The sequence below is a fragment of the Hibiscus syriacus genome, unplaced genomic scaffold (assembly GCF_006381635.1).
Source record: "Hibiscus syriacus cultivar Baekdansim isolate YM2019G1 unplaced genomic scaffold, ASM638163v2 tig00111403_pilon, whole genome shotgun sequence".
Lineage (NCBI taxonomy): Eukaryota > Viridiplantae > Streptophyta > Magnoliopsida > Malvales > Malvaceae > Hibiscus > Hibiscus syriacus.
Window position 1 is genome coordinate 1,032,044 of NW_024063083.1, and position 12,284 is coordinate 1,044,327.

General features: G+C 31.1%; 2 protein-coding genes and 1 pseudogene across 2 annotated transcripts; 2 read left to right on the forward strand and 1 right to left on the reverse strand.

The window, feature by feature from the left end:
• Window positions 1-703: 703 nt before the first annotated feature.
• On the forward strand, window positions 704-1,403 carry LOC120162730 (annotated as a pseudogene).
• Window positions 1,404-2,122: 719 nt separating this feature from the next.
• LOC120162732 lies at window positions 2,123-4,330 on the reverse strand. Its single transcript, XM_039172816.1, has 7 exons — window positions 4,300-4,330; window positions 4,106-4,136; window positions 3,805-4,019; window positions 3,624-3,654; window positions 3,188-3,451; window positions 2,846-3,093; window positions 2,123-2,716 (listed from the first exon to the last, which is right to left on the reverse strand). The coding sequence occupies exons 1-7, from the start codon at window positions 4,318-4,320 to the stop codon at window positions 2,123-2,125; spliced, it is 1,404 nt and encodes a 467-aa protein (XP_039028747.1). The 5' UTR covers window positions 4,321-4,330.
• Window positions 4,331-9,313: 4,983 nt separating this feature from the next.
• On the forward strand, window positions 9,314-11,050 carry LOC120162733 (increased DNA methylation 1-like). Its single transcript, XM_039172817.1, has 5 exons — window positions 9,314-10,063; window positions 10,149-10,248; window positions 10,334-10,413; window positions 10,494-10,733; window positions 10,820-11,050. Exons 1-5 carry the CDS (start codon window positions 9,314-9,316, stop codon window positions 11,048-11,050), a joined length of 1,401 nt encoding a protein of 466 aa, XP_039028748.1.
• Window positions 11,051-12,284: the final 1,234 nt, after the last annotated feature.

Here is a 12,284-nt window from a genome sequence, read left to right on the forward strand (position 1 = left end):
AAATGGTCGCTTGACTATTCATATGTTCAAAACTGTATTTTCTCATTAAAAAAGGCGGTCGTCTGAGACTGACGTTAACACGTTGATTGAGATATGATAAATATGATCATATAATCATTTTAATTGTATTTTATGGATCAAACCTCTCTTTATATTATGTCGTCGATCCAATGTTTGAAATATTATGTTGACGAGCCAGTGTTTAAAAGCAACAGTGGGGTCAGCAAATATCATTAAAATATGATTTTATTATATCTCAATCAGCAGGTTAACGTTCAACTCAGACGAACATCATTTTTTAACAAAAAAATGACGATTTTGGAATATATGAATAGTTGGGTGACTATTTTATAACTTTTAATAGTCGGGGGACTCAAGAAAACATCTTATAGTTGGGGATCATTTTGTAACTTTTAATAGTCAAGGGACACAACAAAATAATATTCTATAATTGGAGGATCATTTGTGTACTTTACTCTAAAAAATTTAATAAATAAATATCCCACCATTATTATAATAAAAAAGGTATAAAATTCCAAATTCATGTATCTAACTTCCAATATAAACCCCTTTTCTCATAGCCATGCAAAGATTCAGACTCCTAATTTCTCAGAATTCATCCCTTTTAATCCTTGATTCATTCGTTCTTCCTTCAAACAAAACGAGCCCCAAATCCCAGGAATTATTAAGTTACTTGAGATTTAACTGTTTTCGTTATGGTCTTATGGAGATGTATTCGAGCAGCAGCAGCAATGATTCCGATTTAGCCATGTTGGAGTCAATTCGGCGTCACTTACTCGGCGAGTCATCAGAATTCCGATTCTACCACTACCACCACTCCCCCCATGTTTTTCCGGAGCTCAAGCTTCAGCCGCTTGTACCCTTGTTTGACCGAAACCCGGGGTGACCTCCCTCTTAAAGAAAACGATTCCGAGAACATGCTCGTTTTCGGGTTCATCCGAGATGCTTTGACCGTCGGATGGGCACATTCCGACAACTCTTCAATGAATTTACCTCCCATTAAACCGGAGCCGCAAGCAGAGACGGCTGATCCACACAAAGCGAGGCACTACAGAGGAGTGAGGCAGAGGCCGTGGGGGAAGTTCGCAGCTGAGATAAGGGACCCGGCTAAGAATGGGGCTCGGGTTTGGTTAGGTACCTTTGAGACGGTGGAGGATGCAGCATTGGCTTATGATAAAGCAGCTTACAGGATACGTGGGTCGAGGGCTTTGCTGAATTTTCCGTTGAGGGTGAACTCCGGGGAGCTTGACCTAGTGAGGGTAACGTCAAAGAGGGCGTTACCTGAGCCGTCATCCTCCGGATCAGAGAACGGGTCTCCGAAGAGGAGGAGAAAAGTGAATGGGTCGGCTCCGGTTATGGCGCCACACGTTCGGTTTATTTGAAGATGACAAGTCCTAACCTCAAACATTCTTCTCTTTTCACACTTGCAAAACTAATTACTGATTTTTTTTTTGAAATCGTATGACAAATTTTTCATTCGGTTGAACTCAAATTCGACTCATGGGACCTTCGTACGGAAATTAATCTCTTCAATTAAATTATGGATCAAACCACCAAATCTATATCCTTGTACAAGATCCTTGACAAACGAACGTTGCACTTGATATGTTTTGACTCAATCAAACCTCTAAACTTCCTTTACCTTACGCACCAACTCCAGCTCATCTCGAAACTCAGCTAGCAATCCGTCATCCTCTAGCTGCGAACCTATGACTACTACAGTTTACCTAAAATTTTAGATCCATGATCGTCGTTAGGGCATTGGTGAACTCGAACGTTAAAAGAACCCATTATACATATATACAAGTACTTCTAATAAACTTTAATCATTTACTTGAAATGGTTGTTGATTAATAAGTTTAGCATTTCTAATCTCATCCTGTTGTAGTTAATCTTGAGCAAATGGTTAACAAATATATAATCAAATCCAAGCCTTTCATTATACATTCTCTCCACTATATTCAATAGAAGGAAATAAAGCTTACTAAATAAAAAGGGAAATAGTTTCCACCATTAAAATATTGTTATTGCTTAAGAAACGATTATACATCTTTATTTTACTTGGAACAACATTTCTGTTAATGTGGAATTTCCACTAGTGTCACACCCTGTGATCCCATCGTTCAAGTCGAAGCTGCTTCAATGGAGGGCCGCGCAGAGTCTTGCTTTTCTGAGGACAACGCCATTTTCCAGTGATCTCCATTGCCATTGCCTCACACTGCCGCCCATTGGTTGTTTCTGCCAATACCTTCCTTTTCATAACGCCATTACCCTTTTCGCCATCTCCAGTTTTCCTTGAACACTGTAACAAAATCCCTCCTGCTCCTCTCTGCGAATTTTCATCATTTGTTCTTTCAAACTTGTTCTTTCTTGTTGTGATAAAACCATTTTCTGCATTATCTTTTCCAGCAACTTTTTCTTTTTCATTGCTTCCATGGCTTGTTTTTCTCAAATCAACTTTGTCAGTTCGAACTTTAGTTTCTGAGCTCTTTCTGAAGCTACTCTTCCTATCTATCAACTTCTTTGAAGAATCCAGTGATTGAGATTCAGCCCTATTAAGTTCAGATAGGGAATATCCACCATAGATGCTGCTATTTAGCTCCTGTTTGAATTCCATGTTTGGTTCCAAATTCTTCTCAGAAAACACATCAACTTGCCAAGAAAGGTTTTCCTTAACTACAAACCAATGCGAACCCTGTAATACCAACATGAAAAGATAAATGGATTCCTTTGATATGTGTATTTAACAAAACTCGAGAGAATAAACTTAGGAAAGGAGCAAGAACTAGAGCGAAAGAAATACAAATGAAGACCCCAAAATTACCTTACTAGCAGACTTATTTTCTTGCTCATCATGTCTAATGGGACTGTAGCTGTTACATTTCCCAAATCCATTTGAGCGTATCTTCTTATTAATAACCACTTCATCTCTACATTTAGTTTCTGTTGACTTGAAATTATCCTGACTAGATAGTGTTTCTTTAGAGAGACTATCTTGAAGTTCATCATTGGTATCCAAGACAGGTGACTCATACACATAGTCTGGGAACCAATTTCCAATATCTAGAGGTTCTGAAAGAAGAAACACAAACAAACATTACAACATTTAACATAATCACAAAGCTTTATTTCTGGAAATTGAAGAATACTACAAGTTTATACAAACCAGAAAAGAGAGGGTCTGAATCACTCTGCACATCTACTAAAGAACTACTGCATTTCACCAATTTAGCTGAGAAAATCTTGTGAGAGGCGTCCTCTTGAAATTGATCCGAATTAACAAATTCATCGTTGATGCTTTCTCCATTGACAAGTTCATGTTTCTCACCTTCACTTTCTCTAGAGTCGCGACTTTTGAAACAATCATTGGTATCCAACAGAGGAGATTCGTACACATAGCTTGAAAACCATTTTCTGATATCTGAAGGCTCTGAGAGAACATGAAAACATAAACCAAATTCACTTTCTTTACATGCTTATATTAAGCACTGAATCCAACTTCTCGTCTTAATTCGCTTTCCTAAATTCTTTTCATTAGCAAAACACAATTTAAACACTCTAAAATCTCAACACACACAAAGAAAAGTGGCATTGAAACATACCAGAAAGGACTGAAAGGGAGTGCAATGAATCCTGAACCCACCAAAAAAAAACACTATGAGATATGAAGAACTATGAGCTATTCACTAGCTAAAATTCTCTTAACTTGGGATAAATAAACATGCTATTCAAGAAAACCCAGGTTGGCCCAGAAGAAGATGTAAAATCAAATGAAACTTTTACCTCCTTAGTGTTAAAGTTGTCACGTTCATCAGCATTTCCAATTTCTTCATACCCATTAACTTTTTCTTCTTTTCCTCTGTTAATTTCACCAATTTCCAAATCATATTTGTCGCTTTCCCTTTCTTCCGAAAACATTCCTCCGAAATTCTCGCATGTATCCAAGACAAAAGAATCATACTTGTAAGATGAAAACCAGTTCCTTATATCAGGAGGTTCTGGTTTAAAAGGGGGGTGGGAAGTTAAAATCGTTCTTGAATGAAATTAAAGCTCAAAATTTTCTTTGGAGATAAGAAATACTAACCAGAAGGAATGGAGCATGAAGAACCTGGAATCTAATATAACAATAAATAAGTAATGGGTTAGAAAAATGAAATTAACAGCAAGGGAGAAATTAGTCGCTACAACATCTTTATTTTGCAACATTTTCTTATGAACCAAACAGAAAATGAGATTTGCCATGAAGTTGAAATTGTTGAAGAAAGCAATCATCCATACCTCAGAATTGAAATCCTCCATTAAAATTCTCTCCTCATCTCCGTTCTTTGAGAAGAGGTAAAGTTTTTTTTTTATTATTCATTTTTGTTTTTGCGATTTTCAAATTTCCCGGGATATTACTTGGCGCCTTTACTTTTGTAATTTATGGAATCCCGAATCCGTGTATTCTTTTGTTCCTATTTGGGTAGACCACAAACTTAACTCGAATTAGCTTGAATACTAATTTCATAAATTCGATTTGATTTAAAAAGATAATTAAATTTGAGTTAAATTATAAAATAAAACTCGAATAATTTGAATAATAACTCATATAACTATTTTTTATTAATTAGTGGATTGATTTTAAATTTAAATCAAGTATCTCGATTTTGATATATGTATTTCACGTATGAAAAATATGTGAGAAAATATATATGTATTATACATGATTATAGAAAATCGTTTAAATTAGAATCAATTAGTATCATAATATTATAAATATTTGCAATTAAATATAAACAAAAACCCGGACAACACAACTCGAATTTTATAAACACGACTCGAAAAAAATTCAAATAAAACTTGAGTTATGAAATAAGATTTCTCAACTCAAATAACTCGAAAATTTTTGACTCAATTCGATCAAACGCTCACCATACTAATACTAATATCATTAAATAATCCTTATTAAAGAAAACTTAATTTAACACTTTTACATAATATTTTTCACATATAATTGTTAAAAAAATGTTTATTAATAATTTAATTAATATTTTTATTAGTATGAGATGACTACAAAATAATATTTGTTCTAAAGAATCTCAACCACCTGACAATGAACGTTAAAACACCTCTTAGACGTTGTGTTCGTATTCGATATCTCTAGAAATAACAATCATCTCTTTAACTACCGGAGTCGTTTGACTCGTGAAAAAAAGATGAAGTTAAGTTCAATTATTTAGGATGTAAATTACCCTTTCTTTTTTTCTTTTCTTTCTTTTTCTTCTTATTTTATATTCTTGTTAGAATCCATATTAATAAGGTTAAGGGTAAACTACAGTTTAGTACCATAACTATCACTTTTGTTCTGTTAAGGGTGTAGAATCTATTTTTTTTAAATCATACTCAACATTTAATTTTGGTTTCATTTTGATCACATGCCATTAAAAAATTAATAGTGATGTTGATATGTTACCATAAGATAATGTCATATCATCATTCAAAAAATATATAAAAAATAACACGTTAACAATTATGTTAATTTTTTAACAGTGGGTGACCAAAATGAAACCAAAATATAGTATTATATACGATTTAAAAATATAATGAAGTAAATAAAAAAACAAAAATGATAATTAAATACTAAATATGTAGTTCACCCCAAGGTTAATTTAACCTCCAAAATGTAAATTACCGTAGAAACACTAGTGGAAATCTAATTAAAGAAAGAGTTGAAGCTATGCCAAATTGCACTAGAGACATCAGGTGCTTTAAATGTCTCGAAGGGAACATGTCACTAGACAATGTCCAAATACGAGTGAAATGCTACTTAGGAACAATGTAGATGTTAAATCCGAGCATGAAAAGGAGAATGAGTAGCGATACGAGAATGACTTTCACATAATGTAAAAAAAATCTTAGTTTTACATTGATTTTGGATAGTTGGATGAGTGTAAATGGACAAATGAGATTATCTCATTGTTTTTTTATCAAGTGAATATCTTCTCATTTTTTATTGTTGTTAATCTCAATCATTTATTTTTATTCATCTAAATATCCTAAATCAGTGTAAAAATTTATAGTTGTACACCATGTAACTCGACACCGCCTCTATATTGATTAGGATCTATTACACAATGTAAAAAACTTTTAGTTTTACATTGATTTATGATTGTTGGATGAGTGGAAATGGACGATTGAGATTTTTTCATGTTTATTTTTTCAATGAATATCTTCTCATTTTCTATCGTTAATCTCAGTTGTCTATTTTCATTCATCTAACAATCTCAAATTAGTCTAAATATCTCTAAAACATTTACCCAGATAAAATAATTATAATTATAATTACTAACATTTTAAGATGGTGCAATTGATGTTTGTTTTCCTCTGATTACATTGGGCGAGTTTGAGGTTCATGCAGGGAGGAAAACCAAAAACCCTTGTCAATAATATTTTTATAATGCTAAAGTGATGCCTTTCAACATGTTAATATTTTTTAATTAAAATATTAAGTTATCTCAATGATTGGAGGAAGTATTATCTTTTTTTAGAGATTTCAGATTCGAGCAACTCTACGTCGGCAAGTTGTGTATGTATTATCAATGTCTAAGAAAATTTTTGAGCGGATATTACCTTGAAATCATCTTAGACCATTAAAAAAATTAAAATTAGTAATTCAATAAAGTCATTTATGGTAAAATTTTAAATTTTCCATAAATGGAAATTTGGTTATAGTAACTAATTTATTGATAAATTCTATATATGAAAAATATAATTATTACAGCTGGATAATACCATATTTCAAATATTTTTTCTATTAGTATAAAAAAATATGTTTTATTACAAGCTAATTTAGAAAAAAAAAAGCCAAACAAAATTAAATTCCCTTCCATAGAAGTAAATGTTTTATAACTGTGCACTAAATTAAGAGGAGAATGACATAATTGTCATAATATTTCAAGAAAAAAGAGTTTAATTTTAAAATTCAATTTTTTAACTAATAAATGTAAAATATTTCTTACATGTTTTATCTTTTTTAAAAATTAATTGCCATTATAATTTAAAGAGTTGCATTTGATATAGGGTAATATGTTGTATTTGGTAACCCCGAATTTGAATAATATTATCTATATAAAGTATGTGTAAATTTATTTTTAAAAAATAAATACCATAATAGAATCACAACTGAAAATGTTAAAAAAATAATTACCAATAAAGTTTCAATTATAATAGTAAAATAATTGTCTGTTGACACAAATAGTCAGCTTCAAGTCTTTGTAATCTCATTTCCTCCTCTAATTTTAATAATGAAAATTAATTTAATATTTTAAAATCTAATTAATGTGCCTAAAAATGTCTCATAGTTTAAATTCAACTTTATAATTTTAAAATTTTTATTAAATTAAATAAAATAATTTATTCTTTTTAAGAGTTTAGTTTTATTTTCGAATGGCGGCAGTTTTTTTTTGTTAAAATCCGCTAACCCTACCTATAAAACTAAAAATTATAACGACATTAATTGAGATTTCTTTTTTTTTCTTTAGGAGTTTAATTTCTCTTAGAGACGGCGATAATTTCTATAAAATTATCGAAATTATTATTAAAAGTGGTCGAAGTTTTCTTTTAGGATTTTTCCTACCATTTAGTAAAAGTGAAACACTTTGCACTATATTGTTGCATGCAGTGTAACGTTATTGCCTCGTGTTGGTCTTCAGTGATAAAGTGTGATAAAGTAGCTAAAAAGGTTTTTTCTTAGGGAGATTCTTCTCAAACTCGAACTCAATTTTTCATCTGTTGAGGTAAATCATGTCTTCTGAAATCTTGAATTTGTACAATTTTATTATTATTATTTTAAATTTTCATTTATTTAAAAAATTTTATTTTTATTTTCTTAACTTGTAAATTTTGTTGTTCAAAAAAATGGCAGGTTTGTTAATTTGTTCGTCGAAGTGAAGAAAATCGCTTGCGAGTTCAAATTTCCGGCGAAAAAATAGCTCATTTTAAGAAATAGAAGGTATTCCCTTTTACATTTGCCATTAAAATAAAATTTATTATTATTTTTATAATTTAATAAATTAAAGATATGATCTCTATAGTTAATTTTTTTGTTTGAAGAAATTTTAAAGTGAAGTGAAAAGATTAAAGATCCAATAGTGGTGTTCCAAAACCTAAAAAATAAACCCCAAAAATATTTTTTTTCCATATGATTTCAAATCTTTAAATTTTTTTAATTAACTTTCAGTATAATATTTTTATTTTTTTCTTTATTTAATAATTCCTTACAAAAAAATACTTTTGGAATAATAACATCTGCATAGAAGGAAGTCGAGAACTCGAGATTTTAGGGAGAACCAATTTTGAGTCTATAATTATATAATTTTTTAAATTTTATAATACATATATTGTGTATATATATTTATACTTTTTTAAATTTTATAATACATATATTGTAATTATATAATTTGTACATATATTTTATAATACATATAATTATGAGTCTAAAATTATAGATTTTAGGGAGACCTTTAATTTTAAAGTTTAAAAAAAATACATATATTTGTATATTTTGTTATAATTGTATTTAAAATATGATTAATTTTGATATGTTAATAATCTATATATTGTATATTGATATTTATATCTCATGTACATTATTTTTGATGTAATCAATATTTGCCTAAAATGTTGTCACAATATAAATAAAACTTTTGACTTCAGTTAATTTAAATGGATTTTGCATATGTTTTTTTTGGGAAACAAAATGTACAATGAATATAAATGAATATAAACCTATCAAGTGACTTTAACAATCAAGAGGAATGATGCTCTCCTTAGAAGTTTTGGATTTGAGAGTAGATGTGTCTACAGGGTGTGTGTGCGTTGTTGATGGTTAAGAAAGATTATGAACATATACTATCTTGTAATAACCACTTACTATTAAAAAAATATTATTACAATGAATATTGAAATAGTTCTTTTAACATAAAAAAAAACTAGGACAAACTTAAACTACAAAATTACTAGTTAATATTAGTTTATTGTTAATTAATGTATAGAAACATGTTGAAATGCCATCTGATATATTCTTTTGTGTGTAATAAAATTAACCAGGAAGATTACTGTAATGAAAATTAACCAAAATAAAGCTTAAAATGGAAACAAATCAAGCAATAATCAGAACATGGTACAAACTTGAAATGATTTGATTCTTTGTTTGCATGGAAATCTTATGGTTTCTATTTTGAGTCAAGTTTTCTTCATTTTCCAGATTCAGACAGCTAACTAATCAGTGCAGTTTCCAAGGTTTCCAAAGATCATGGCATATAATTTCAGGAGCAGGACCTTTCTGAACAGCAGGGGTACTTATTTGGGATCAAGTGGATCCGATGAGGAGAGCTATAATTCGGACCCTGACTTTAGGACACCAGCTAGACCTCCAAGGAGGTCAGTGCCAAGGGCTTCTGGTATTCGGTTACCAGGCTCTGAAGGTGAAAATTCTAGCGGGAACATGGAGAGGAAACGGTCTAGCCGTCGTTCAAGGTCGAGTGCTGATGGGGAAGAACATAGGCGAGGGCTGATAGAGAGACACAGGCGTAGGAAAAGGACTAAATTTTCTCAAGTGTCTGATTTACCAATAACCAAGAGAACTGTGCTGTCTTGGTTGATAAGCTTGGGCATAGTTTTGGAAAATGAAGTGGTCTGGTATGTCGATTCGCTGTCTGGAAATATACTTGGAGAAGGGAAAGTTGACAGGGAAGGGATTTTATGCAGTTGCTGTTCTGTACTGGTTACAGTGGGAGAGTTTGAGGTTCATGCAGGGAGGAAAACCAAAAAGCCTTATCAGCATATAGTTTTAGCAGGCTCTCAGCTTTCCTTGTTGGATTGCCAAATTGAAGCTTGGGAGGACAAGCAAGAAGAAGAAAAGCGCAAATTCAACAACATTAAGCCTGCACCGAAAGCTACCGATAAGAACGATGATGCTTGTATGATTTGTGCTGATGGAGGGGATTTGGTTTGCTGTGAAAAATGTCCCTCAACATTTCATCCCAAGTGTATTTTCATGGAGGTAATTGAAAAAAGGAACCATTTTGCTCACATAATTATTTGACTTGGTGTTTGATTTATGTTTTTTTTTTTAATTGGGTTGGCAGAGTATTCCCCAAGGTGACTGGCTATGCTTTTATTGTGTCTGCAAGTACTGTGGCACTGCTAATGGCATTTTAAAGAAGTGCGCCCAATGTGAAAAGCTATGTATGTACAATTTAGTACTTAATTTAACCCAATTCTATGATAGGATTTAAACTTTTGGATTCTTAACTTGAAACCAATTTTACAGATCATGGCAGGTGTGGAGGAGAAAGGCTGGATCTCATGAACCCTCCAGCTGCCTTGTTCTGTGGAAAAAGTTGCAGGAAGGTAATCATTAGTCTTGAATCCAAAAGCTACCCATTTTCCACCATCGTGTTCTGAAGTGATTAAAATTGGTTTTTCAATAGATTTATGAAGGGTTACAGTCTTTTCTTGGAGTTCGAAATGATCTTCGTGATGGCCTTTCATGGACTCTAATCCAACGCAGAGATCAGCCATTGAGTGGTTCAGATGAGTACACAAGAGTGATGTCCAACTCCAAGATTAGGGTGCATGGGAAAATGTTAGCTGAGATGCCCTTCATTGGAACCCGTGGTAAATATAGGCGTCAAGGGATGGCTCGCGTCCTGGAGAACTGCGTTGAATCGGTAATGAAATCAAACTATAATATGGTAATATTATCAAACCAATGGAAAAGGTGTGGTGACAATGTAGGTACCTGATGATGTTTCAGGCTCTTTGTGCTTTAAAGGTGGAGAAGCTGGTGATTCCATCGATGAATCATCTTACCAGCATGTGGATCGACAGGTATTTCTTCTCCAGGGTTGAAGATGAAAGCTTGAAGCAGGCACTAAGTGTTTACAATACGGTGATGTTCCCTGCCAAAGTGGTGAAGCTGCACAAGACCTTGGCGATGCTTCCTGATCTAAACAAGGCTCCTCCAGAGCCCAATGACGATTTCTAATTCCTCATTATGCCCATTTTACTATGGAACATGCTGATGCTAAATTCAAACTGAATAATGATGTTTCATTTGGTTTTTATAGACCATACTATTTAGGGTTAATTTCACAGTGTTGTACTGCAGAGACAAGTGAATGCTTAGACGAAACCTTTTCAAAGGGCTGGGCAATTCGACCAGTTCAGTATGCTCGGTTTTTGGATGAATAAATTTTGATTTAGAATTACTAACGGGTTGGTTCAAGTGGCAAACAATTTGATATTGTTTAAATATGTCTCAAGTTTGAGGCCTTGTGTATACAAAAAATTTTCGTTGGGAGACTCATCCACCAAAGTCAGATATGCAACAAGGGTCAGTCTGAATTAATTAGGACAAAACCTTAAGAAACCGAAAAGGCAATAAAAAAATTAATTTTGAGTTAATATGTCCTAGTACTATTTATTAAAATTTAGTTAAAATTTTGAGTTATAACTTAGTTCATGAACTTTAGGTTGGATCATATGGAATTCCGATTTTGAAAAAGTTTTTAAATTTGAATCTAAGCTAATTTGTTTAAATTATCCAAAATTGTTTTAAAGTTAGTTTTATATTAATATCTGTATATTTTATAACTAAATTTGAGTTATATTTGTTTGATTGTGGATCATATTTATACATATATTAATCTTAAGTAGGATTGCATTGGACAAAATGCAGGTGAGTATGGATAGATAAAATCTAATTTGAGTTGAATTAAAGGTCCACTTATTTAATGGAAAACATATTTTGAAAAATAAATTTTTCTAAAATAAATTACAATTTTTTGAAAAATAATTTCTTTCTGATGTGTTTAGATCATGCTATATAGATCATTTTTTACTGGCGAGTAATTTGTTTTAGAAATTATTTATTATAAATATAAAATATAATTAATAACATTAATTATTAATAAAATAATAATATTAAATTAATTTATTTAATATTATTTATATCAGAATTATTGTTAAAATATTATTTCTGTAATTTTATAAATAAAAATACGTTAAATATTATATTTTTAAAAATAAAAATATTATAAATTATATTAAACATTTATTAAAATAAGAATATTATATTAATTATTTGTTAAAATAATAATAATATTATAATATTAAAATTATAATGTTAAAATAAGAAAATTATATTATACTCTAAAAATTATTAATAAATATATTTTAATTATTTAATAACATTATTTTAAATAAAATTAACAAATAAA